Source organism: Dryobates pubescens, chromosome 8, assembly GCF_014839835.1.
Source record: "Dryobates pubescens isolate bDryPub1 chromosome 8, bDryPub1.pri, whole genome shotgun sequence".
Classification (NCBI taxonomy): Eukaryota; Metazoa; Chordata; class Aves; order Piciformes; family Picidae; genus Dryobates; species Dryobates pubescens.
In genome coordinates, this window is record NC_071619.1 from 2,522,635 (window position 1) to 2,550,348 (window position 27,714).

General features: G+C 47.7%; 1 protein-coding gene across 2 annotated transcripts in view; it reads right to left on the bottom strand.

Moving 5' to 3' along the window:
* Positions 1-27,714, bottom strand: part of GRK5 (G protein-coupled receptor kinase 5) — a 216,914-nt gene that overhangs the window by 4,245 nt on the left and 184,955 nt on the right. Inside the window, exons 6-13 of one of the 2 annotated variants that reach the window (XM_009910388.2) lie at positions 27,059-27,151; positions 23,526-23,589; positions 22,823-22,963; positions 21,039-21,229; positions 13,963-14,000; positions 13,059-13,148; positions 11,403-11,611; positions 2,220-2,357 (exon numbers count right to left, since the gene is read on the bottom strand). In XM_009910388.2, coding sequence (XP_009908690.2) covers positions 2,220-2,357; positions 11,403-11,611; positions 13,059-13,148; positions 13,963-14,000; positions 21,039-21,229; positions 22,823-22,963; positions 23,526-23,589; positions 27,059-27,151 — 964 coding nt within the window. Of the gene's footprint in view, positions 1-2,219; positions 2,358-11,402; positions 11,612-13,058; positions 13,149-13,962; positions 14,001-21,038; positions 21,230-22,822; positions 22,964-23,525; positions 23,590-27,058; positions 27,156-27,714 lie in introns of both variants that reach the window. The other variant, XM_054163941.1, reaches the window with a different exon arrangement.

A 27,714-nucleotide genomic window follows, 5' to 3' on the forward strand; every position in this document is an offset into this window, starting at 1 on the left:
GCAGAGACACTGCTCATATTCCAGCACTCAGCCAGAGAAAGCAGAAAGAGTCATCACTGGCTACCTGGCATAATTAGTGTGGTCATCTGCATGCCTGGAGTTGATGTGCAGGAATAACTGGGGGGTGGCTTGTGGGACTAGCCTGACCTGCTGAACTCCAGCACACGTTGGATCCTACTGTCTACAGTAACTGCACGGTCCAGGGGTCCAGCTGTGCAGTGTTTCATCTAGAGCAGTGTGATCAAACACATCAAGCAGATTCCTAACGGGAGTCCTATTTGCCAGGGGCTGTACCCCTCCACATTCCCCACAGCTGCAATCCCACAACATTTTTGTGGAGACAGAACAGTCTAGAAGAGGATTGAGAGACAGGGATTGGATTACAGCCTCCGCCACTGGCTGTAGAGCTCTGGGTGATTCAGCTGACTTCAGTAAAGACTTGGAAATCTACGGATGAAGTGCCAAATAAATTAAATTAGGGGCAGCTCTTGAGTTCCCAATAAATAGCCATAAAAATTTATGTGCCTCTGCTTTAGCAAATATGTCTGTGAGAGCTGCCTTCTGGGCCTTGCAGGCCACAGTTAAGCTTTTAATACACTCTGGCGGATCCCCGCTCTGAGAGCAGCATTTTCTCATTTTCTACATCAGAAAGAAATAGTAGCTTGTCTCCTGTTTCTTCCCACTAAAGCAGGTCGTAACACCATGGGCTAATTGGCAGGAGGAGCGAGCAGGGCCGCACAGTAAAACGCAAAGCAAAACCAGAGCAGCTAAAGTAAACTTCTGCAGCGTTCAAACCACTTTGGTTTGGTTGAGTGTGCAAGCAAGGCCAATGAGAGCTGCCAAGATGTTACTTTCCTTAATAGGTTAAAATGGCAGTGTTTACTTAGAACCATATGGGAACTTTAAGGATGGAAGGGTCTAGCCAAAGAGAAAGCCCTGCAGGAAGAAAATAATCAGATAACTCTGTGAGCTGGGGGAGAGACCGATCCCACAAAAAGGGTGGAAAAAGTCCTGTTATTGCCAAGGGGACAAAGGCTTCCAGTGTGTGCAAGGCTGGGTGTGTAAACCTGAGTAAGGACTCTGTGCTGGGTCCCATGCTCCATGAACACTAACAAGTTCAAAACGCTGTCTCAGGTCCAAGACACACAATCATAGAATTGTCAGGGTTGGAAGGGACCTCAAGGCTCAGCCAGTTCCAACCCCACTGCCATGGGCAGGGACACCTCACACTGCAGCAGGTTGCTCACAGCCACATCCAGCCTGGCTGCAAACACCTCCAGGCAGGAGGCTTCCACCACCTCCCTGGGCAGCCTGTGCCAGGCTCTCACCACCCTCATGGGGAACAACTTCTTCCTAACATCCAATCTCAATCTACCTATTTCTAGTTTTTCTCCATTCCCCCCAGGCCTATCACTCCCTGACACCCTCAAAAGTCCCTTCCCAGCTTTCTTGTAGCCCTCTGCAGATACTGGAAGGCCACAATTAGGTCTCCTTGGAGCCTTCTCTTCTCCAAACTGAATAGCCCCAACTCCCTCAGTCTGTCCTCATAGCAGAGCAGCTCCAGCCCTCTGCTCATCCTCGTGGCCCTTCTCTGGACACCTTCCATCACCTCCAGATCCTTCCTGGGGCTCCAGAACTGGACACAGTACTCCAGGTGGGGTCAGCTCCTCTGCTTGAGGTGCCACTAGATATCTGAACCTGACTCAAGCTGTCTGCAATAGATGCCTGTTTTCATGGTGACCCATTCCATCCCTCAGTTCCTTGGAGCTTTTGGACTTTGTAATTCTGGTTTCACCTCAACTTATCCATCTGCATAGCTGTGGCTTTCATTGCTGATCACTCTCAGCACCACCTGGCCCTCACCATACTTCTTCTCACAGGACTACTGTGGATAAGGGAATACAAAGGTTCCCATTTTAAATGTTGGTAACTGAGGCATCGACAGTTCCAGTGTGGCCTCCAGTGCCACACAGGAAGACCGGGATAAAAGCTGAGCAGGAATTAGTCAAGCCTCAGATTACCACCCTGCATGGGGCTCACCCACCCTGCACAGACACATCTACAGAGCAGCTCTCCTGCCCAGCCTCCCACAGGTGCTTTTCACATCTTCCTAGGGCAGCTAGCCAAGCAGAGAGCTCGGAGATGGAGAAGTTACTTCAGCAATGAAACTCCTGAAAGAGGGTACCGGCGGGGGGTGTGTGTCTTCCTGTCATACTTACATCAGGGACAAAGGGAGGATCCAGCATTCCTGCCTCTAGCCTCTTGAAATTCATGCTCTTGAAAAAGGGGTGCCTCTTCACCTCTGCTGCACCTTCCCCCTGGCATCCCAGGCGCTGCTTCACGTCTTTGCTGAGGAGCTGAAACATGCCAAGAGGAACGGTAAGGGTGTCGGAAAAGCAAGAGCTCCAGGAAGATATTTTTATCTCCTGTTGGTTTTTAATGTGTCCAGAGGCAAGCACAGAGGGGAACTGTAATTGCTGTTGCTTACTGGCCAAAGCTAAATGGATTAGGACCGCACTGTTCTACGTGCTGGTGAAACCCTTTGAAAATTAGCTGCTGTGAAGAGTTTACAGTCAAAATAGAGACGGTTGCTTCTGCTTACTTTCAGTGAACACTTTCAAGAAGAGGTCTGTCATGCCCTAATAACATATACAGATGCATATTCATAAGTCCCATGTGCTTTGCCTCAGTTCTGGGTTATTTTTTTTCCCTTTTTATTTTAGTGTATTTTTCCCACACTGCTCAGGCTGAATGACTTCACTATCAAATCACATTGCCCTCCACCCACTGCAGTTTATTTGCATGACACATTGAACCAACTCTCTGTGCTCAGGGGCTTTTCTCTGCTGAAGGCAAGGAGAGTTTTGTCCATGGAGCCAGTATTGGTAACCATCTTCAATGCAGCAATGCACCAGACCCTACCTGCTATAGCAATTCCTGCCTGTTTCCTGGGTACCTGTAATGGAGCAATGCGTGCTAACAGAACTCAGCATCCTTGCTCTACTAGATAAGCAAATACAAGGGTTGTGTGTCCTGAAAGACTTTGTATGGGTGGACTAATTGATCTGTAAGAGAACAGTTAATGGAAGAACCATTCTTGCACAGACTAGTTGGTGGGTGAGGAGACACAACATCTAGTCAGATCTTCATCAAGATGCGTCTTCTTTTAAATCATGTTCGTAAAATCAAGGAGGCTACATCAGGGTCTTATCACAGAGCCAAACAGGTTGGAAGAGACCTCCAAGATCATCAAGTCCAACCAATCACCCAACCCCAACTAATCAATGAAACCATGGCACTAAGTGCCTCATCCAGTCTAAAACACCTCTAGGGATGTTGACTCCACCACCTCCCTAGGCAGCACATCCCAATGGCCAATCTCTCTTTCTATGAAGAGCTTTCTCCTCACCTCCAGCCTAAACCTCCCCTGGCACAGCTTGAGACTGTGTCCTCTTGTTCTGGTGCTGGTTGCCTGGGAGGAAAGACCAACCCCCACCTGGCTACAACCTCCCTTCAGGTAGTTGTAGACAGCAATAAGGTCTTCCCTGAGACCACACAACAAACAACTGGAGAGCCAGGCAGGCAGGCCGGGGTGGCTCTGCACTTCTTGTACCCTGCTTTTTAAACGGCTGCACTGACACCGAGGCTGCGGCGACCGCTGGCCCCACCGCTGCCCGCCCCGGCCGGCTGGGGACGGGCAGGAAGGAGGCACAAGGCGAGCGATGCCCGGCCCGGCTCAGGCTGAGGGAGCGCAGGTGGCGCTGGCACCGCGGACCGCCGGGGGGCAGCAGAGGAAAGGGCAGAGGGGCCGGGGCGGCGGCTGGGCGGTGGCTGGGCGGCGGCGCCCGGCCCGGCCGTCCGAGCACCGCGGGGCAGTCCCGGCCGGTAAGCGGCCTTGGAGCTGTATCGGGGGCTCTTCCCCCGGGTAGCACAGGACTGATGGGTGCCCGGGGGAGGAAGGGTTTATGCCTCACCTTCCCCTCTGCCTCCAGCTTTGCTGCTCCAAAGCCGGAGCTGAAAAGCAGCGATGTCCCCTCGCCCCCCGCTCAGGTGCCTCGTGTAGCCCAATCGCACTGAAGCGGTTGGTAAAACCCCTTGGGACTGCCTTACTCACGCCTGGCTCCCTGCCCAGGTGTAGCTCAATCGTACTGCAATGGTTGGTAAACCCCCCTAGGACTGCCTCCCTCGCTCCCGGCTCAAGTGCCTCGTGTAGGCAATCGCACTGAAATGGTTGGTAAAAGCCCCTGGGACTACCCTCCAGCAGGGGCTCTGCAGCCACGCAGGGCGGTGGGATGGTTTGGGTTCTCTGAGCATCCCTACAATTGCCTGAAAGGAGATTGGAGCCAGCTGGGAGTTGGTCTCCTCCCTCAAGTAACAAGTTATAGGACAAGAAGAAACAGCAGCGAGTTGCACCAAAGGAGGTTTAGGTTGGAAAAAATTCTTCTCCCCAGTGGTGGAGTCCCTGTCCCTGGAGTGATTTAAAAGCCCTGTAGATGTGGTGCTGAGGGATATAGTTTAGTGGTTACTTGGCAGTGCTGGGTTAATGGTTGGACTTGATGTTCTTAAAGGTTTCTTCCTTCTATCCAAGTCTGTGTAGGGACTGAGCCCTTGGGAGCCCCTCTGGATAACTCCCTAGGGATCTTACTGGCTGCACCTGCCAGCCAAACCAGTCACTAGGCTGAGCTGCACCTTGCAGCACCTGGCTGGAGCTCGCTTAGAGCAGGAGGCAAATGGCTTTGGGATGGTTGGAGAGGAAAAGAAGTGCTTCAGGAGATCAGGTAGACAATTAAATGCAGTCCTGCAAGAGACTTGCTATCTAAGGCAAGGTTGTCTGGAGATTTTGCTTGCAGGCTTTCCAGCACAGGGTATACCCCAGTACCCTCTGGTTGTGGTGCTGTCCCAGCCACATCATTTCAACAAGGAGGAACCTTGAAAGAGCTGTTTGTTGCCAATGTGAGGCTGGTAATCTTCCATCTGGTGTCTGACTACAGCTTAGTTTTCTTATCTTTATCACACGTTTACAGGGTCACAGCTCTTTAGGCTTCTGTGAATGCTCTGCTACCCCCTGGGCATCAGTGGTTTTCTTATCTGACTTCCATACCCTTCTCAGTTCTGCTTTTTTTTGGGACCTCATTTTCAGCCCGAACCAGCAAATAGCTTTGCCCATCAGTGTGGCCCATGCGTGCATTCCCCAGCCATCGGTGTGGCCCATGCACGTATCCTCCAGCCAGCAAGCTGAGCAAGCTACAATGGCAGAGGCCAAGCAGCCAGAAGAGGTGGTGAAGGGTTTTGTGGGACATAAGAGAAGTCTTCTGTTCAGCTTTTTCTGCATCAGCAGTAGCAGCAGCAATAGTCAGAGGAAACCGTATGGATTGAGAGATGAAGGGAAACCTGGTGGTTCTGGCCACAACAGCAGCTTCCAGGTAGCAATGTCCTTTTCTTCCTCACAGTTTCCTCTGCCTCTGCTGCTGCCTAGGTGGTGACATGACTGGTCACCACAACTGGCTGGTTCATAAACAAAGAGAAGACCTGAAGAAACATCTCTATGCCTTGCCCTCCTCTGAGCCCATCGATTCACATGATACTGCACTGGTTGATCCATCTTTCTCAGGGCACTCCTCTGGAGCCTGCTCTCCCTGGGTGGAAGGAAAGAGGGATGTTTTGCTTTCAAATCTTTGTGTGAGAATTCCTGGGCTCCTCCATGATAAACAAGGGAGTATTTGGTAAGCTCAGGTGCAAGAAGGAAGTGTCTGAAGCATGAATGCTGTTGGTCATGGGTAGTTGGTCAATGCAGACTGAAAGACACAAAAGGCAACAGGCCACTGAGAACAGGCTGGGACTGAAAGACCACAGAAAGAAGAAGATTCTCCTGCAAAGCCCTGTGGAAGGGGAGCAGCTGCCTGTCTCTTGAGGAGTCCCAATGGGGAAAAGTAAGAAACAAATGCATTTGGTAAGCTAGAGCTGGAGCCAGCTCTGTCTCTGACAACAGGTGAAACCAGACACTTCTCCTGTCTTCTGTTGTGGATATCAGGAGATAGCATGGACTACAATATTTTCTAGAAGGGAAAGGCCTTCCTTTCTCCAAGCAATAATGAGGCTTGTACCATTTCCTGCAGCCCCATCAGCTTTCTGCAGCAGTGAGCCTGCATAATAGCCTGAAATATGCATCTCATTTGGGAATCTGACCAGGAAAAGGGAGATAACAACTGTATGTTTTGAGTCATCTCTACACTTTTGCTTAATTCAGTTTCAAAGGCTGTATTTAATACGAGTAGAGAGCAGAACAAAAGCAACTACACCAGGCTGATGACAAGCCCCCCCCGGGACAGCAGTGCAAATGACCCAATCAAACATAATTTAAGTGTAATTCTACAGCCAAAGCCTATGGAGAATTCCCAGAGCTTCAGATCTGAAGAGGGCTTAGGCCATCCAGCCGTGCATGAAGCTGATACCAAGCAGCGGAGCTGTGTGTTCTGGTGGCACAGGCTCCAGGTGACACTGTATCTGTGCAAATGAGGGCAGAATTTAGTACACAGAGTTATGGGCAAGCATGACTAGAATAGGACTTTCAAAGAAGAGTCTTGAGTAGCAGTGGTGAAGTTACATTAAGATCTTTTTTCTCGGTATAAAGAACTCTCTGATACTTTCCTGTCACTCATTTCACCCCTGCTGGGGATTGAAACTCTAATGTCTGAGACTTTTTCCACGACTATGTTTTGCTTCTTTTACAAAGAGAAACAACTGTTGTGAGGGTTGCTAAAAAAAGCCAACAGCCCCCAAGGCACAGCATTATTTATCTTCATGTGATCAGTCAGTTCATATCCAGACCATATCATGTAATAAATAACTCCAAGTCCTAAGATGTTAGTCCTGCAATTATAGGAGAAAGGGAAACTTTCTGTAGGGTGAGAGTGGGAAAAAAAATGCTGCTCATGAAAGGAGAAAAGGGGAATCACAGACTCACAGAAACATTCAGGTTGGAAAAGATCCTCAGGATCACCAACTCCAACCAATAACCCTACTCCACAAGGTTCACCCCTAAACCGTAGCCCCAAGCACCACATCCAAACCACCTTTAAACACATCCAGGCTTGGGGACTCCACCACCTCCCTGGGCAGCACATTCCAATCCCTGCCCACTCTGGCTGGGAAAAAATGTTTCCTAATGTCCAGTCCAAACCTACCCAGTGGCAGCTTGAGGCCATTCCCTCTTGTTCTGTCACTAATTACCTATGAGCAGAGACCAGCACCAACCTCTCCACAACCTCCTTTCAGGTAGTTGTGGAGAGCAATGAGGTCTCCCCTCAGCCTCCTCTTTTCCAAACTAACCATCCCCAGCTCCTTCAGTCTCTCTTCAGCACATTTATTCTCCAAAATGGTAAAACCACTTCCCTTGACTGAGCTGATCAAACAGTTTAAAGGATCACTGAGCTAAATTTCAACCCTGGAAGAGAAGTAAACATATTATTTGTCATCGTTGTTCATGCCCTTTGCATGTCATAATTGTTAGGACAAAAAATGAAAGTAAGACTATGGTCACCTCTCAGTTACTAAATGTGGCAAGAGAGTGGGGTGGGAACAGAAGACAGAGCAAGATAAATAGCTGCATCCTGTACTTACAAAGTCACAGCCCAGCCTGGCCAACCAGAGTCAGAACTCTCTCAGGCAGGGCTGACAGTTAAGCTTATTGCAAAGGCTTCCTACAGAATTGTCAACAATAATCATTTGAGGAGCACCTTGCTGCATGTGAAGGGCCTCTCAAGACAGATGGAAGAGCAGCAGTGACAAACTTCAAGGTGTCCCAATGTGTAAACAAGTTGGCAAAGAGGAGGGATGGAAGCAGGCAGGAGTTGCAGCATTGTGATGACAGAGTGGGGAAAGAAGAATCCATCTTCTTTCAGTTGGTTGAAGAGGCACTTTGGGAATGGAATGGAGATCAGAATCACAGAATAGCTGAGGCTGGAAGGCATCTCTGGAGATGTTCAATCCCTCTGTTCAAAGCAGTCAACTGCAGGGGAGACCTTATTGCTGTCTACAACTACCTGAAGGGTGGTTGTAGCCAGGTGGGGATTGGTCTCTTCTCCCAGGCAACCAGCACCAGAACAAGAGGACACAGTCTCAAGCTGTGCCAGGGGAGGTTTAGGCTGGAGGTGAGGAGAAAGCTCTTCATAGAAAGAGAGATTGGCCATTGGAGTGGGCTGCCCAGGGAGGTGGTGGGGTCAACATCCCTGGAGGTGTTTAAGAAGGGACTGGATGAGGCACTTGGTGCTGTGGTGTAGTTGATTAGTTAGGGTTGAGTGATTGGTTGGACTTGATCTTGGAGGCAGGCCCTTCAAGCCTGTGTCCAGGTGGGTTTTGGATATCTCTGGGCAACCTGTTCCAGTATTTGACTACCCTCACTATAGAAAAGTGTTCCTTGATGTTCAAAGGAACTCTCCTGTGTTCCAGTTTGTGCCCATGGCCTCCTGTCACTGGGCACCAAGCAGTCTGATTCTGTCTTCTTTGCAGCCTCCCCTTTTGTTGAGTCAAATGGGAGCTGCAAGAGTAAGGAGCAGCAGGGAAGACAGTCTGTGGGAAACACAGGCAGAGAGGACACTGATGAGAGTGACAGAGGAGCACAGCAATATGGGCCCATCCAGTACTGTTGACTTGAACACACTTCAAGTCACATCTCTGGATGCAAGACTGCACTTGTCAGGCAAGCATGCATGTACATCAATGAAGTACAAGTCACACCAAGAGCAAACAGGGAGCATTTCCTAGAAGGACTGGATTTTTTCACAGGAAAAACACACCATGAAGCAGTTATGCTATATGGGAACTATGGGTTGGGGAGCTTCCCAGAAAGCCAGCTGCCCCTGTTCCTAATTATTTATTATTCATCTCTGTTTCAGTCCAGAATAAGGGCTGATTTATGGGAAGTGACTTGCAAAATGAAACGTGGAAATATGGGATGGATAGTGATTAATGGGAGCTGTGATATGTGCCTGCAAAAATGCAAAGGGCATGAACATCCAGGAGGGGAAGGCTGACATGGATGGGGTGACACTAGAGGGTTTTCACATCAGTAAGTTGACAAAGGACAGTATATTTCCTGGTGGAGATGCTGTTAGCCCATTGAGTAAGCACTGAAGAGAAGGTCAGGAGGCAGGGTGGAACACATGTTGTTCCTCACTCCTGCCCTGAAGAATCCACTACAGGAAAGCCTTTTATGTCAGATCTTTGTGCAGTCTCAAGTTGGATTCATGTACTGAAACTACAGTTTACAGGCTGCCCAGGGAGGTGACTGGGGCCCCATCCCTGGAGCTATTCAAGGTGAGGCTGGACAGGGCTCTGGGCAACCTGATTGAGTTGGGGATGTCCCTGCTGAATGCAGAGGAGCTTGGACTGGATGAGCTTTGGAGGTCCCTTCCAGCCCAGCCCATCCTGTGATTCTGTGAAACTTTATGCTTAATTTTGCAGGTAAGATGGGCACTTAATTATCAAGTTTTTGTTTCCTTGTTAAGACACTGATGCAAAGCAACAAAGTTCAGGCTTTCACTGAGAAGAACAAAAAGTATTAGAGAAAATAGATTTGAATAGTGGACTTTTAAAAAGATCACTCAAAGAAATGACTTGTGGATGGAAAAACCCCAAATGCCATCAGGATTTCAGAAGGAAGGCTCTTCCAGCCCTAGGGCATAGTAATTCTAGTGGACTGGTGCTCAAAAATTACAAGGTTGTCTTTGGCTCCATTAAGAGTTTGCACAAACCACCTAAATAAATGTGCTGTCTGATTGGATAGAGAGGCAGTAATGATCAAGTTCTCAGGAATGATTGACATATAGCCCATGGTTTCCTGAGGCAAAGGAATGAACTATACAACTTCCTGACATCCCTGACACCTTGAAACCATAGACTCAATGGCTTGAAGATGACCACTGCTGTATGACTTTCAGTGTCAGCTCCCCTGGGAATGAATGGATAAGTCATCTCCAGCACACTAAACACTGCTGTGTTTAATTCCTCTCAGTTTTAAGCTCTCATGGGCTTGGCTATTTTCAAAGCACCCTTTCAGTCTATTACACCTCACATGCCTGCAACTGACTACAAAACAAGCAACAAGAATGCAACTTTTGACTCCCAACATTTTCATTTCATGCTAACAAGAGGATGTGCACAAAATCTCTGTCACTCCAGCAGATGCTGCTCCTCACCTGGTGGGAGCTGAGATGCTGCTAGAGGAGAGATGTCAGGCTGTTGAGCACATGCAATGGTCTGTAAGAGCCTGTGGCTGTGCTAGATCCTCCCACGCCGACTTCACTGGGGGCTCTGACTCGCAGATGAAGGGCACTGAATGGCCTAGAGTATCTATCAGGAGTGATGTCAGTTAATTACTACCCCTGGGATTCAGCAATGAGTTGGTGCACTGTGAGTTAATGACTTCCAGGCATGATACTTGGCAGTATTACCATGATTATTTTGCAAGGAGATTTCAGTGTCTCTTCGTGAAGCCAGCCAACCAGAATGAGGCTGCTGATCTGCAGTTGGCTTGCCTGTTGCACAAGCTGTTGGTGAAACTCTCACTACCTATTTGTTGACCTTTCTTTCCCTTTATTCTCCCCGCCCCCCCCCCAGTACACACAGATATGTCATTGTCTCCAGAGCAGACTGCACTCATAGCAAACAACATCAAGAAAAAAAAAAAGGCCACATCCCCTTCCAAATTACAATTCAGCCTTCTAAAGATGGATGTTGACAAGACATTCATGAATGCAGACACAGCTTTGAGATCTCTCAGAGGGTTTGAGGACTGCCATTGTCAGACATGGCTATTGTGCTACGAAAATGACTCCCAGCTGAAAGAGTGAGAAAACACTTTAAAGGACAGCTCAACAGTATTAAAAAAAGCTGGATAGCCTGGCACCCCGGGGGGAAGAGTTGCTAACAGCGTTAGTGAGGTGGGGTGGGACAACACTGCAGTGTCACAATAATTTCGTTGCATAATCTCTGTCCCGCTTACCCCCAGCTCTCACCAAAAACAATGGAAGCATGGGGTTTTCAGTTCCTTGCAGGAGACAATCCCAGCCTTGCACCATCAAGTCCTTTTTCATTTTTCTACAAGATTATAAAAGGCAGAGATGCAATTCCTGACTGCAAACTAACATTCAAAGCCTCACGAGAAGAGCTAACTCCTCCCTTGGCCCTAAAGCTTTGGAGAGGACTCGAGATGACTGTGAGGAATCTCCTGGAGAAGCAAGCCCAAATAAGCACAATTTGAATGAAAAGAGAATGCAGTCAGCCCATCAGCAGCTGAACTTGGTTAGTCCTTGTCTCTGCAGCCCCTCTGTGGTACTGCTCCAGCCCTGTGTCAGCCACAGCTCGCTAACGAAGCCCCCACGCTGGACCTTTAAGCCCCTTACCATTTTACAGATGGATTTGGCCTCCTCAGAAAACTTATGGGAGTACACTTCTTCTGTCTCCAGAACTCTTCTGTCCACTTCTTCCCTCTTCACTTTCTCTTTCCTTCCACGAAACGGCGATTGCCCGGCAATCATTTCATAAATGAGACAGCCTAGCCCCCAGTAGTCAGGGCTGAGGGTGTACCTCTGGTTGTTCAGCACTTCTGGAGCTGGGGGGAAGAAAGACAGGGCTTGTGGAAATGCTTGGGTTTTACCTAGGCTCAAACCCCTGCATTTCCAGAAGCTTCATTTTAGTGACTGAACAGACATGCACAGAGAATGGTGGGGAAAATACAAAAGTCCCTCCTGATGGCATTCTGTTGATGGCCCCAGCCCTAGATGTGAAGCCCCAGCCCTGGAGGTTCTTAAGGCCAGGCTGGATGTGGCTCTGGGCAACCTGCTCTAGTGTGAGGTGTCCCTGCCCATGGCCAGGGGGTTTGGAACTGGATGATTCTGAGGTCCCTTCCAACCCTAAAACATCTCTGATTCTATGGGAAATGCTACATGCCATGGCTTTTTTCCCCTGCCTTTTTTTTCCCCTTCTCTGTTGTTTTTTCCCCTCACAGCCATGGGTGTGCTGTCTTCTGAGTTTTTTAACCAAGTCAGACCAATGTAACAAAACCAACAAGTTGAAGCCAAGTATTAAGCAGAGGCCTAATCTTAAGAGCCCTTCCAGATTTCTCCATTCAGGGCAGAAATGACATCCTGTATAGCAGCAGTGACATTTCTTCAAGAGCAAATTCTGTCTTTTTTTCCCCTCAGTTTATATCTTTTTCTTTCCCCCCTCCCTCCACTTTAAAACACAAATCCCTTTATTTTGTCTTGCAACCATCCAGGGTGCTTTGGCCAACCTGTCTTGCAGGTATACTGCCTTCCACCCATGGGTACAAACACACACGTGGGTGCTCACAAGCACAGTCTTGGTGTGTGCACGAACTTAGAATGGGATGAAAAGACTCAGAGCTGACAACTGCTTGGCTTGCTTTCACTGAAGTCTCCATATGCTGTCACAGGGCCTTACATCAGCTAGTTTCTCTTTAGCCAAATAAGCACAAACCATTTTTATTCCAAGAAATCTGCCCACCCAGAGAATGCATGAAAATAATGACATTGAATTTAGAAAACAGAGCTAGTTAAGCCAGGGAGTGTATTAGTTACCAGTGCACAAATCCCTACCCTTATTTGTGTGTGTGTGTGTGAGTGCAGCCTCCCTTTCACACAGGAGAAGACTCAAGATGACCTTGGTCAGCGTGACCATGGGTGCAAACTTAGCCCTTTTATCAGAAACCTACAACTACATTTGAACTATTATGCAAAGCAGCAAGGAGAAAGAAACTTTTCTTTTAAGCACACAACCCTTCTAAAACCAAATCTACCCTAAAATCACAACTATCCCAGGTGGTGTCTCCTCTTTCCATTTGCTTTGCTGATTTAGGATTAGTAGCTGCCGTGGTCCATCCCTTTGCCACTTCTGATTTCCAGCTGCCTTCTTGCTGAGCTGCTGTAGGGAAGTGGACTCAGATGAATGTGGGTCCACTCTTTTTTTTTAAGCTTAAATAGCAGAAGGACCTCTAAAACTCAGCAGATGATCAAAAAGATGAGCTGTTGAAGACTTACCCATATACCCTACTGTTCCTACTCTTCCACGGATTGATTCACCCTCAGGGATTTTAACAGCTAGACCCAAATCTGATATTCTAATATGGCCTGGAAGGAATGAAAAACAAAGAAGAAACAAAACAACACAAAACATTATTATATATGTGACACAAATTAGTCTGAGAGCTCAGCTGTTGTCACTGCTACATTACTCTTGCAGCTTACTGTTCAGACAGTTTACAAAAAGATTGATCTGAGTCACTGAGTTGAAGCAGTTTCATGGACGAGGAAAAGAAGAATTATTCTGGGCATCAGAATGCAGTGAAAATAATGTTAGCAGTGAGGCTACAGACTGGAGTGGATTGTGTTAGACATTACAAAACCAACCAAAAAAAGGCAATGAGGAGCATGCTGGAGGGAAGTATCTTAAACTGATCCCAGGGGATGCTGCTAGAATTCAGTGAGCCTCTGATGGCTGAAGGGGCTCCATCTCATCTGCAGGTCAGCATGAGATTTGATTATTGCTGCCTTCAGCAACAAAGGAGTACCTGGGTCTGCATAAAACAAGAGTTGGCTCAGCAAAGGATGAAAGCACTCTGGAAAATGGAGCAGATGTAGAAATCCCAGCTTCCTTCGTGGGGTGTGAGCCTTGCAACAACGAGGATGGAGGAACGATGAGAAAAAGCCTGACAGGCCCAGCAAAGCTCTGCTCTGGAGAACAGAGCCTGCTGACCAGCAGGGCTGCTTCGGTCCACCAGAGCAGTGAGCTCCAGCACTTCACCCACCCCGAGACAGGAGCATCAGTGCATGCTGAGCCTCTTAAGTCACTTCAGAGCATTATTTATCTTTGTGCAATATACATCCTAAAACTGACTTAATCTCCTTTACTGCGAAAGCATCTCTGTAAACCTCTGAGACTTACCATAATCATCTAGCAGGATGTTTTCTGGCTTCAGATCTCTGAAAATGAAAGATAGCAGATCCTTGTATGAAGCTGGTTTTGATAAGATAAGCATATCACAGTGTGTGAGTGCATTTATTGCTAGTAATAAACCAACTGAGTGTCAGCTCAAACAGCAAGGAAGCCATGAAACCAATACAACTTTCTACAACTCACTTCCCAGATAGACTGAAACCATATGCTGCCTTCTAAACTGCAGATACATTTTTTCACTAAGCCAAGCTTTTAGGTCCTAATCCACTCTATAATGGACTCATCCACCTAGCCCAGCAAGCCCTGTAAACCAAACCCTATAGTCCTGCCCCTTGTTAAATCCCTGCAACATTTGCTGTTATAAAAAAGTCTTCTGTTAAAAGGAAAACAAAAAAAAAAGGAAAACAAAACTGATTTAAAGATCTGAAGTATTTTATCTGCACGTGAAAAAAGGAAAGAGCAAGCTCTTGGGCTCACATTTTCTGTGCCTGGCATCTGACTCAGACCAAAGAGGTGGCTGTGTGTGCACATGCACTTGAGCACATGTGTAATAATTGCAGGGAGTCTGGAAAATGAGGGGCAGGGCTGGGGGGCTGGGGAATGCTGTGCCCAGATGGAAATTCTTCTTTGCAAACATTTGTGAAACTCTAGTGCCTATGTGGTTTGGAGCAAGGCCACGAAAACTGGCAAGGTGGTGACTCTGATGTCAAAGATGTTCCTTTTGCTGCTCCTGTGGAAAAAAAAAATTTCAAAATTCCCAAATTTGGCCAAGTTATAAACTTCTGGAAAAAAAAAAAAGAAGAGAGACTCTCAGTTTTCAAGTATTTAGCAGAGCCTTGGCAGGTCACTCTTCTGCAGGGCTTCAGCAGACCTACTCCACCTAGACGCTGCCCAGGCCAGCCACACTCAGGTTCCCTCACTCCACCAAGGCAGCTTCCCAAACCTGGGAGCTGAGCATAACTTTGTGGCCACCACTGCCATTCCTGGGAGCATTCCTGCTGTTGGGATGAGAGCCAGGCAGGCTCCTTCCCATCCTCCCCACGCCACTGAGCCCACTGCCAGGGCAGAGCAGGAATGAAGCCCTGGGATGGGACTGGGAGGTGTTGTAGGGAAGACAGGGCCATGGTGGGCAGGGAGTGTGTGATGGGAGCAAGGCTGTGCTGGCTCAGGAGCACCAGCATGGCTGGGGGGAGGCAGAGAAAAACACATCGCTGCAATTCACTCCATCACGTCCGGACCTTTATCTGATCAACTCCTACTGACACACAGCCTTCAGCCTGGTGCAAAGCCAAGAGATGCTTGGCCTCATCTTCGGGGTTTTTTTTAAGGGCTCCTTGCATTTGTGAACCAGTTTGGTTCTGTTAGCTTCCCAGCAAGATGTTTCTTCTCAAAGAGCAAGGAGAGGGAGAGTGTGCAAGAGAAACCCTCGAGCCAGGAGATCAGTGCAGCGCACAGAGCCTGAGCAGGAGCCCGCCCTGCATTTCAAGCTGTACCAGCCCGGTGTCAGGAATTTCCCTGCCAGTGGAGAGGGGCATTCTATGGTTTTGACAATGCCAAGATGAGAATGTCAGAATTTGTCTTGTTTGCATTAATTATATTTCAAGCAAGACCATAAGAATGTTGTGAACAACCTCCTCTTGCTTGCCTCAGACCCTCGTGACTTCTCAGGATAAACCTCCCCCTGTGCCCAGTGGTACCAAGCTTGCTTTTAAAATCATATGTGAAGGGCAGCAGCATGCAGAAGGGAAGCTGGGATTTTTTTGTTTCACATCCCCTTGTGAGCTTTCCCTGCTTATCAGAAGGTTTCCAGCACTGGAGCAACACAGTTGAGTGCATTTAGAATCACAGAATTGTCAGGGTTGGAAGGGACCTCAAGGACCATCCAGTTCCAACCCCGCTGCCATGGGCAGGGACACCTCACACTACAGCAGGTTGCTCACAGCCACATCCAGCTTGGCCTTCAAAACCTCCAGGGTTGAGGCTTCTACCGCCTCCCTGGGCAACCTGTGCCAGGCTCTCACCACCCTCATGGGGAAGAACTTCTTCCTAACATCCAATCTCTATCTACCCATTTCTGGATTTTTTTCCATTCCCCCCAGTCCTATCACTCCCTGACACCCTAAAAATTCCTCCCCAACTTTCTTGTAGCCCTCTTCAGATACTGGAAGGCCACAATTAGGTTTCCTTGGAGCCTTCTCTTCTCCAGACTGAAGAACCCCAACTCCCTCAGTCTGTCTCCATAGCAGAGCCCTCTGCTCATCCTCATGGCCCTTTTCTGGACACCTTCCATCACCTCCAGATCCTTCCTGTACTAGGGGCTCCAGAACTGGACAGAGTGCTCCAGGTGTGGTCTCAGCAGAGTGGAGCAGAGGGGGAGAATCACCTCCCTGGCCCTGCTGGCTCTGCTTCTCTTGCTGCAGCCCAGGATGTGATTGGCTTTCTGGGCTGCAATTTCCTAATTATTAAAAAAATAATAATAACAATTCCAAATCCCTCAAGAACTATTTCCTTTTTAGAGTTCAGACTTCATTAGTCACTTCATCTTCTGCTCCAGCAGTTATCAGTCCTGCTCACAGCTGAAACTTTGTGGCTAAATGGAAAGCTTCCTGCATGCAAGTTGGGCAATGTCTGTGAATGAGAAAACAGGAGTCCACAAGGACTCAGAAGAGCAGTTTGGTCCTTATGGTCCTCCAAGATGTAGGAAAACTAGAGCAGGCTTTCCTTTGCCCTTGACATCAGCTGTCATTTCTGTTTGCAGGATCCTGGTCCCTCAGGATCAAGACTGGCTTTCTTGCATGATCAGCACTTCCAAGTGCCGAGCAGGAGGCTGCACCTCGAATACTGTGTTCAGTTTTGGGCCCCTCACTACAGAAGGACAGTGAGGTCCTGGAATGTGTCCAGAGAAGGGCACCAAAGCTGGTAAAGGGCCTGGAGAACGTGTCTCGTGAAAGGTGGATAAGAGATCTGGGATTGCTTAGTCTGGAGAAAAGAAGGCTGAAGGGAGGCCTCATTGCTCTCTACAACTACCTGAAAAGAGGTTGGAGTGAGGTGGGGATGGTCTCTTCTTCCTAGTATCAAGGAATTGAATGAGAGGAAATTGCCTCAGAATTGCACCAGGGGAAGTTTTGATTGGATATGAGGAAAAGTTTGTTTACTGAAAGAGTGGTCAGGCATTGCAACAGGCTGCCCAGGAAAGTGGTGGAGCAGTGTCCCTGGAGGTGCTCAAGAAATGTGTGGACACGGCACTTTGGGACACGATTTAATGGCCATGGCAGTGTTGGTTTGGTGGTTGGACTCCATGATCTTAGAAGTCTTTTCCAACCAAAACAATTCTATGATTCTGTGATCCCTGTACTGAAATGTTTAGGGGAAATAAAACTCCCTGGGGGACAGTTACATGTGCTACAGCTTCCCCTATGTAAAGTAGCCTTGGCTAAATACAGAATCATAGAATGGGCTGGGTTGGAAGGGATCTGCAAAGGTCATCCAGTCCAACACCCTCTGCAGCAAGCAGGGGTATCCTCAAATAGATCATCCTCCAAACTAGAGAAGAGCAGATTTAGATTGGGTGTTAGGAACAAGTTCTGCACCATGAGGGTGGTGGAACACTGGAGCAGGTTGCCCAGGGAGGTGATTGGGGTCCCATCCTTGGAGCTATTCAAGGTGAGCCTTGACAGGGCTCTGGGCAACTTGATCTAGTTGAGGATGCCTCTGCTGACTGCAGAGGGGGTTGGACTGGATCAGCTCTGGAGGTCCCATCCAACCCAGACCATTCTATGATTCTGAGCCTGCTTGTTCTCTCAGGCCACATTCCACAGCAGGCACCAACGACCCATGAGCTGGGGATATGCTTTCTGATGCTGTGATTTACTCAGAAGCATTTTGTTCACAGAAAATGAAATTAAGTCCGAGGAATAAGTGTTTTGTGATGAATTATTCACCTTGAGAAAGTGGTAGCATTTAGCAGCTATATTTTATTGACCTATATAGCGCTTCTCCCGGGTCCCAAAACACACTGCAGTATTACAAATTAGGGCTCCCTGCAGATGCTCCTAAAATACTGCTAGAAAATGTCACCTATGAGGATATAATATCATTCATTGCCAAAATGAATGTGCCATCTGAGGTGTAAACTAGCAGCTCTTTCAAGAGTAACAGGAAAACAACTGCCTAAGGAAGCAGGCTGCCATTTCTCTCAGAGCCACGTCCTATTTTGGGTGGCCAGATGTCATTTGTTTTATTAGCAAGTGGCATTAGTGTGACATTTTACCAGCCATATTCTCCCAGGCAACCAGCAACAGAACGAGGGGACACAGTCTCAAGTTGTGCCAGGAAATGTTCAGGATGGATGTTAGGAAGAAGTTCTTCACAGAGAGAGAGAATTGCCATTGGAATGTGCTGCCCAGGGAGGTGGTGGAATAGACTAGAATAGAGCAGGTTGGAAAAGACCTTAGAGATCGAGTCCAACCCATCACCCAAGACCATCTCATCAACTAAACCATGGCACTAAGTGCCTCATCCAGGCTCTTCTTAAACACTTCCAGTGATGGTGATTCCACCACCTCTCCTGGCACAGCTTGAGACTGTGTCCTCTTGTTCTGGTGCTGGTTGCCTGGAAGAAGAGACCAAGCCCCACCTGGCTACAACCTCCCTTCAGGTAGTTGTAGAGAGCAAGAAGGTCTCCCCTGAGCCTCTTCTTCTCCAGGCTAAGCAACTCCAGCTTCCTCAGCCTCTCCTCACAGGGCTGTGCTCCAGACCCCTCCCCAGCTTTGTTGCCCTTCTCTGGACACCTTCCAGCAACTCAACATCTTTCCTAAACTGAGGGGCCCGGAACTGGACACAGGACTCAAGGTGTGGCCTGACCAGTGCTGAGTACAGGGGCAGAATGACTTCCCTGCTCCTGCTGGCCACACTGTTCCTAATACAGGCAGTCCCTGTCCCTGGAGATCTTCAAGAAGAGCCTGAATGAGGCACTTAGTGCCATCACCTAGTTGATTAGATAGGGCTGGGTGACAGGTTGGACTGGATGGTCTTGGAGGTCTCTTCCAACCTGGTTCATTCTATGATTCTAGGACTGTCCCAGTCATCTGCATCAATAAATGCTTGTGACCCAGTACTTTCTAAAAGAAACACTCTCATACCTCCTCACACTTTAATGCATGTGGCAGGATGTTCTTGAAGGGAAAGGGAGGCCAGACACGCCACTCACTATTTGATTTTTTCAGTTGACATTAAACACTTAATTGCATTTGGTTCCTTGGGAAAAGAAACACAACCAACCAAACAACCTTCTTCTTGGGCCAGTGCCAAGTAAATCAGCATGTTATCTGTCTGCCCTCCTTATGCCAGCTAGTGAGATCTGAGTCACAGTGAGGCAACCAAGTGGCAATTTGCTAGAGTTCTCCTCCAAGGAACGACAATATCCGAATGTCTCTGCATCCAGGCATCTGCATAATGCTTGTTACACACGGCCATACCAAATGATTTAAAGTGTGCCTTGGTTCTTTAAAATAACAGATTATTGCCTGCTAATCAATGTCCTTGGAAGTTCTTTCATCAATTGACAGGACCTCTCCTGCTGTGAATGCCAGTAATAACGATTTCACAAGCTGGGATGATGAAGACGAACATTAAATGTTGCTTACAACTACACTGCCTGTTGAGTAAAGAAAAACAACAAACCCTCATGGAGTCACAAGAGCTCTGTCTGCAGTCACCCTACTTATCCAGCAAGTAAACCCTCTGATGCCCTGAGAAGAACTTGTACAGAGTTGTGAGCCAGCCTGGAAGCTGAGAACTTGAAATCCGTCCTTCCCAAAGCTGGCTGCCTGTCACCACGCCGGGCAGCGCCCTGCCCGCTGGCTGCACCCGCGCTGGGTGAGATGCTGCCAGCAGGATGCTTCAGTGCATGGCTGTGAATGTGCCTCCTTCCCTGGCTGGCATGCTACAGCCAACAACACCATCCCATCTAGCTAATCAAACCAGTTCTTGTCACAGAATCACAGAATGCTAGGGGCTGGAAGGGACCTCAGAAGCTCATCCAGTCCAACCCCCCTGCCAGAGCAGGAGCACCTAGAGCAGATCACACAGGAACACATCCAGGCAGGTCTTGAATATCTCCAGAGAGGGAGACTCCACACCCCTCCTGAGCAGCCTGTTCCAGTGTTCTGTCACCCTCACAATGAAATAACTCTTCCTCCTGTTTCCATGGAACTTACTATGCCTCAACTTCCATTATTGCTTCTTGTCCTGTCATTGGGCACCACCCAGCAGAGCCTGGCTCCATCCTCTGGGCACTCACCCTGCACATCTTTATAAACATGAATGAGATCACCTCTCAGGCTCCTCCTCTCCAAGCTACAGCTCCCTCAGGCTCTCCTCATAAGGAAAATGTTCCACTCCCTTCACCATCTTTGTGGCTCTGTGCTGGACTCCTTCAAGCAGTTCCCTAAGGGGAACTGAGGGGCCCAGAGCTGGACAGAATAATCCAGATGCAGCCTCACCAGGGCAGAGTAGAGGGGAAGGAGAACCTTTCTCAACCTACTGATCATACCCCTTCTAATACAACCCAGGAAGCCATCGGTCTTCTTGGCCAATGAGCATAAACCCATGCCCTGCATCTCAAACACCCTCTTGGGCTAACTGTGCTCCCTCTGAGACAGTAGAGATGGGTTTTGCACATCAGGTGTGCTGCAGTCCCTTCTCACTAATCAAAATAGAGGCTTGAAGAGAATGACCTCCATTTCATACCAGCCAGAAACTAGATTCCTTAATGAAGTCCCTTTAAAGGAACTTCCATAATATTTTTTATGTCACCCAGTGCACACTAAGGCAGGGTTTGGGGAGCTTTGTGATAGTTCTGTGTCATTTAGACAGGATGTACTTAGTGAAGCAACTGCTTCCTTCCATTATTACTGAATCATACTGTATTCATACAGGGCTCTGGGTAATTTCAGTCAAAGCACTGAGGCATCTAAGCTGCAAAGCACCATAATGAGTAGGGAGGACACAGGCAATTCTTTTGTACCCAGAAAAGATGTCTTAAGACTCTAGAGCATGCTTACCTGTAGACAGTGTTTTCTCTGTGTAGGTCTTCTAAGCCACAAAGAATCTCTGCTGCATAAAACAAAGCTCTTTCCTCCTCGAAGCCTGGGTTTCCCATGTTGTAGATGTGAAACTTTAGGTCACCTCCGTTCATTATGGTCAGGACTAAACACAGTGCATCCTTTGTTTCATAGGCATAGGCTAAATTGACCTAGAAAAAACATTGGTAGGGTAGTTGTGGTGGTTCAGTTAGCTGCTAGGAAGAGAGCACTAACGTTTCAATAAAGATTTTTATCTAGGGAAGGAAGAAAAAACCACGGACTGAATTTGGCATAAGCCTTATTACAAAGTAAAAGTGCATGTTGAAAGCACAGAAAAACAAAGATATTAGGATTTTATAGGTGAATTGGTTGAATTCAGCCTATTCATCATCAGAAACTCGTAGGGTTAGTGCTCAGATAGCTTCACAGGCTGCACAAACATGCTAATTCCAGGCATACTTTTCCAAAGATGAGAAGCCTTCACAGAAAACCACAGAAACATTCAGATTGGAAAAGACCCTCAGGATCACCAACTCCAACTCATAAACCTACTCTACAAGTGTCACCCACAAACCATATCCTCCAGCACCACATCCAAATCTCCTTTAAACACATCCAGGGTTGGTGACTCCACCACCTCCCTGGGCAGCTCATTCCAATCCCTGACCACTCCTGCTGGGAAAAAATGATTCCTAATGTCCAGTCTAAACCTACCCAGTCTTAGCTTGAGGCCAGTCCCTCTTGTTCTATCACTAATTACCTGTATTCTCTATGTGAGAAGAGATCAGCAGCAGCCTCTCTACAATGTCCTTTCAGGCAGTTGTAGAGAGCAATGAGGTCTCCCCTCAGCCTCTTCTTTTCCAAAGCAAACAGCCCCAGCTCCCTCAGCTGCTCTTCATCAGATTTATTCTTCAGGCCCTTCACAGCTTCCTTGCCCTCCTCTGCACTCCCTAAACTATAGGGAATCTGCAGCTCCCACTGCACTGCTGTGTGAACAAACTATCATCTCTGGAGGTTCCCAGGAAGGCCTAGACAGCCTTGTCCTGTGGTGGTCAAAGAGAGCATCACTAAGGCACAAAGGTCAGCATCACCCCTGCGAGGCTGTCATGGGTGCCCCAGGAATGATCAGACAGGCCAATAGTTACCCATCACTTTTGAGTATCTCCCTTCATCTTTTGCTTCTGCCAGAGGTGAGCAAACATTTTGCATCCCTTGTATTCACAGTGCTTCCTAAAATAGGTATCAAGAACATGACAGATGCTGAGGTAACACCTCATGAAGAAAAACCCCAACAAGTAAAATATCTAAGGCATGTTTTCAAAGAGAGACAAGAGCTGGCATGACTCAGAAAATCCCTGCGTTGGGCAGACCAGCTCCACATCACTGCCTATTTGCTTCTACCAGACAACCTCTGATGATTTGGCTCCTTCAGTCTCCTCCAAGCTCCTCTCTCCCAGGGGCAACGGGAATCCAGGTAATCACGCTGGACAAAAATAGCTCGGCCCGATGCAAGGCTGTGTCACGCATCACGTTCCCCCGGTAGAAACAGGCTCCAGGGTTGGTACATTTCTCACAGAACAAAGACTGGAATGAGACTTGGCGAAGGTGCAGGAGCAGGACTGAAGGGAGCCGGCGGGTTCTGGCACCTTATGAGTGACAGGAGCGGGGAGAGGCATGCGATCGGACAAGAGGCGCGCTGCGCAGGTGAGCGGGGAGCTGCGGGCCAGGCGCTGGGATGGGATGGGATGGGATGGGATACTCACTACAAACTGACTGTTGACTTTTTCCAGAATCTGCTTCTCATTTAGTGCCATGGATTCCCCTTTCCTCTTCTTGATCCTCTTCTTCTCTAGTCTCTTGCAGGCGTACATCTTCCCTGTCGCCCTCACTTGGCAGGCGCAGACCTGCGAATTAGAGAGAACAATTGCTGGGCAAATCGGAGCGAACGCTCTGCCTGGGTTGCACTTTGCTCCTCACCATCTCATCTGCTTTAGTCCTTTTAAGGCTAGAGACGGCAGCGTAGCGAATGAGGCATCGGAGGGGGCAGCTGGGGAGCCAACTACCGTTTCCAAACCTGCTGTGCAATATTGGTTTAATTATTTCACTTTCCTGCGCCTGCTTCCTATCCCACCTCCTTTTGTCTGCGCGGATGGCAGCCTGCTCGGCGAAAGCCTCCCCTTTGCCTCTGCCGCCCGGGCAGCCGCCCCGAGCCATCAGTAAAATACAAATGCGGGTGTGACCCTGACTCCGCTGTGAACGGCGACAGCTGAATACAAAATAATTCTCCCAAGCCTTCTTTTCGAGGCTGGGGTGTGGTGAGAGGTTAAGTGAAACTGTCAGCAATTAACGAAAATCAGCCCTTTCCCCCCAGCGAAAATGTCACACCAGGCTCCTGCAACCTGAAGGGCCGGAGAAGTAAGAAAGACTTCTTAAAAAGAACTTTCAGAGGCTTTCAGAATTACTCACCTCCCCAAAGCCTCCTTTCCCCAGGACCCTGTACTGCCGAAATGTGTTTTTTGTTACCGGTTGCCTGGAAGAAAAGGAAATGAAAAAGGAGGGGGAAAAAAGGAAGGGGAAAAAAAAAAAAGGCACACTATATTTAATGCACTCCCTGTGATTTATTTATTTCAGAGCATACTTTTGAAAAGCAAAATAGATAAATATTCTATAATCACATTATTTTGAGGTAATCCTATTAGATAATATCATGTATAATTATGTAATCACATTACTCCAATACTATGTATGGCTTGAACTTTTCAATTCCAACATATTAAGATGTAATAAAATACAACACATTAGTGAGTCATCAGGATAATTTCTGCTAGCATCTTAGGGCCAGGAAAGGTTCTGAATCTCCATTATATAGCTTTGGCCTTTGTTAAGCACAGAGGGCACCTGAGCTTCCAACAAGATATTAATTCTCACGATACAAAGGAACTTTTTACATGGTACTGCTGGGCTAACCCTTTATTGCCTTCCTTGGTCTATCAAGATGAGAAAAAAAGAGATCCAAAATGTGATCTACCAGAAGATATTTCTGGTGACTTGACTGATGTGAAACAAGGAAAGAACTCTAGAGGTGGGTTTAGGTGCTGTTTGCATGAGGTGAGAGCAGGAAGCCAAGCTCCAAGCCTGTTCTGCCCCACTGGGGTACCTGTCTCTTGGGAGAGCATCAAGGGCAAGAAGGGAGGAAAAGCATCTCCTCCCTTTTAAGTGCCAAGTTAAGGGTTAAAATAAGTCTGCCTCTCCTTCTGAGGGCAAACTGCTCCCCTATGCTCACTAGGCATCATCATTATACCACCTCCCAGGGTCCCCACAAAATCCGGCTCTACTGAAAACAGCTCCAGCCTTACATCTAACTTGTACTTTGTCAGCCTAAAAGCTTTATGACAGAAGAACTCAAGACCCAGAGAGATCTGATCTTGTGTCCACCGAAGTTTTGCAGCCGATCTGACTGTCTTGGCCAGCTTTGTTCTCCTCTGGCAGGCAGCCAGCAGGCAGAGGGAGCGCAGTAACGTGGCTGTTCCCACAACAGTGATGATGGGGCCGACGGCAATGAGGAATAAATGTTGTAGTGAATCATTACAGCTCTCTTCATTGTTGTTTTTCAAAATGGGGGAAGAGGGGGAAAAAAAAATAATGCAGGAGGCCAAAACTAGAAGAGGCAAAGATGCTATTTTCAGGCTTCAGTGTGGATTCTGCAAATGGAACTGGGGTTAAAAGCAAAGATCAGCAGGGATAACTCCACGCTCAGCTATGTCCCTGGAATAAGCGGACTACACAACTCTGCCGCTGGAGCCAGCAGGCTGTCAGGAGGAGCTGCTGATCGCTCTGTCCTACCAACATCTCTCTGCTAATTCTAAGAAGAGTTCTCCCACCTTCTCAAGCCAGGGATATCAACAGCTTGTCACATTTGTTGGGGGAATGGAATAAAAAACAATCCTCAAAGCGCTTCACAGAATTCCTTATCCCGAATGTGGAAACAGATAGGAAATATCCTTGGCTGGAGATGAATCATCTGCTGCTTGGGTTTTAATTGAAATGGAAGAGTAAATTCAGTGGAGATGGCATGTGGAGCATATCTTGGCATGAAATGGCTCTCTCCTCTGCCCACTGCTTCCCTCCCCTCTTGTGCAGCAGCTTTGTCGCTTTCCAGGGAGAGGAACTGGCACTGCTCCTTTGATCTCCAAGACGTCATGCTGAGACACACCACTGATGGATCTGGCCCTAACTCATCTACCCTAATTAATTCCATTTGTGGAAACTGGGGCTTCTCTTAAACTCAAGGTCATTCTTACCCAGCAGCGTGCATCTGCTACAGCCCTCACCAACAAGGAGAGGGCAAAGGCAAATTAATTCCCGTTAAGGCTGCCTGGTTATTAACTGTCTTCAGAAATGTCTACCCAATAAATATGGTAGGAGGACCTAGATGCCATAGTTTTGTCTGTTTGCAGTGATTTAACTGCAGTGATAACTGGTCCAGGCAAAAAGTCACCACATTGCAGAGTGCAGCTCAACAGAAAGACAGCTGAAGCTGCTGAGCGTACTTAACCATACCTCGTGTGCCTAATGTACCTAATACTGCTAAATGGCTGAACACTGGAGCTTTAGACACAAAAAGTGGCTCCCTGGCGTTTTGGGGTGGGTTTCTGTTTTATTCTTCCATCCTCTAGGGAGCAGCATCTGCTTCAGTCTTGCTTGGGCATGGTGCTTGCAAATGTGAAAGACAGAGACTGTCTTTATTTATTTAACATTGTAGATGCTGTAGGTAGGTTATAAAAAAGGGCAAGGTGTCCTTCAAGGTGAGCCATGAGTAGCTCATGGTGACAGGGCCTACAGTGAAACTGGCCACAGACATCTCTCAGATCACAGGAGATTTGGATCTCTACCTTTCAAAGGCTGTAGGTCTTTTTCTATTCCCTTGCCATCCACAAGCATCCTCTGTGAAAAAGTTGCTGAAGCTGCTTGTTAGAGCACGCCAGCTTCGGAAGTGTGATGTCTCTGGAGAGAAGGGAGTAGCTGAGCAATATCTATGGGTGTAAGCACACTCATGGAGGATGAAGGAGCACTACCCATATCCCAGCCATCAATCATGCTTGCTGGGTGGCCACAGCTGGAGATTGAGCTCACGATTAAATCGAGTTTAATGCCAACACAACCACGACTTTTCGATGTGGCATCTCCCTGTGGAAAAAGCCATTACCTCTCCTTGAGCCTTCTAACAACAAACACTTAAAAACAAATGCTACATCTAGGAAAGCCTTCCTGGAGCTGTCTGGGGGGACTTGCCTGTGGTACAGGTCAGGGAAACAGGGAATGAGTCTTGATGGACCTTCCTGAAGGAGAACAGTGAAAAGAGGGAGAAAACTGCTGCACACAAAGAGCCATAAATGGCAGATATTAGGATGAGGCATTGGTAACATTAAAGAAGGTCAGATTATCTTTGTCTTGAAGACGAAGAGAGCAAATATCCAGTTCTGGAGCCCTTATTACAGGAAGGACCCCTTCAGTCTGGAGAAGAGAAGGCTCCAAGGAGACCTTATTGTGGCTTTACAGTATCTGAAGGGGGCCACAAGAAAGCTGGGGAGGGACTTTTGAGGGTGTCAGGGAGTGATAGAACTAGGGAGAATGGAGCAAAACTAGAAATGGGTAGATTCAGATTGGATGTTAGGAAGAAGTTGTTCCCCATGAAGGTGGTGAGAGACTGGCACAGGTTGCCCAGGGAGGTGGTGGAAGCCTCATCCCTGGAGGTGTTTGCAGCCAGGCTGGATGTGGCTGTGAGCAACCTGCTCTAGTGTGAGGTGTCCCTGCCCATGGCAGGGGGTTGGAACTGGATAATCCTTGAGGTCCCTTCCAACCCTAACGATTCTATGATTCTATGAAATATGCTATCTCAGCTGTCAGATTTTGAGTGTATTCTCCAGACTTTGCATGGAGAGTGAAAATAAACCTTTGATATTAGTCTTCAATTAAAAATTTAAACTGGTGCTGCTTACCTTTCCAACCACTTCCACTGAAGAAACCTGTCGAAGTACATGCTGTTTAGGTACTCTTGGAATGGCTCCCCACTGAGGTGGTCAAGGACAGATCTATCTCAGATGAAAAGGATATATAAGCATTTTATAATCCTGAACTTGGAGCAGAAAAGCAGCAAAACAAGAGGAAAAAATCCAGGCTTTGTGTATGGCAGGGTCCTTTCACTTCTTTATTTTGTACTGCATTGTACCCATGGTTTCAGTCTAGGAACATGTATTTCATACCAGGAGGCCTTCTACAAGGTGAGCAGCAGTAGATACTGGTTATGCTTGCTCAGCATCAGCAGGGCATCTCTCACTGGCTTCAACAGACTTTTCCATAGGCTGTTAGCCCCTAGACAACAAATATCTTTGCTCCTGTTAGTAAATTAACACAACAGCCTCAGGAACTGAGCTCTTCCTAAACTTTGGGAGATGTTTCTGGAGTGAAAATTTCTGGCTGAAGCCCATTTTGGTTCCAAGAAGGACTATCAGAGGTGTTATTTGGGGAAAAAAGAATCCATTTCAATCCCTGCTATACAGGAGTAGTGACTGTGATTGAAGTCAAAGGGTTTTTCCTAACAGCTATGTACTTTGTATGGCAAAACAGAGGAAAGAGTCTGAGCAGGAATGTGGAT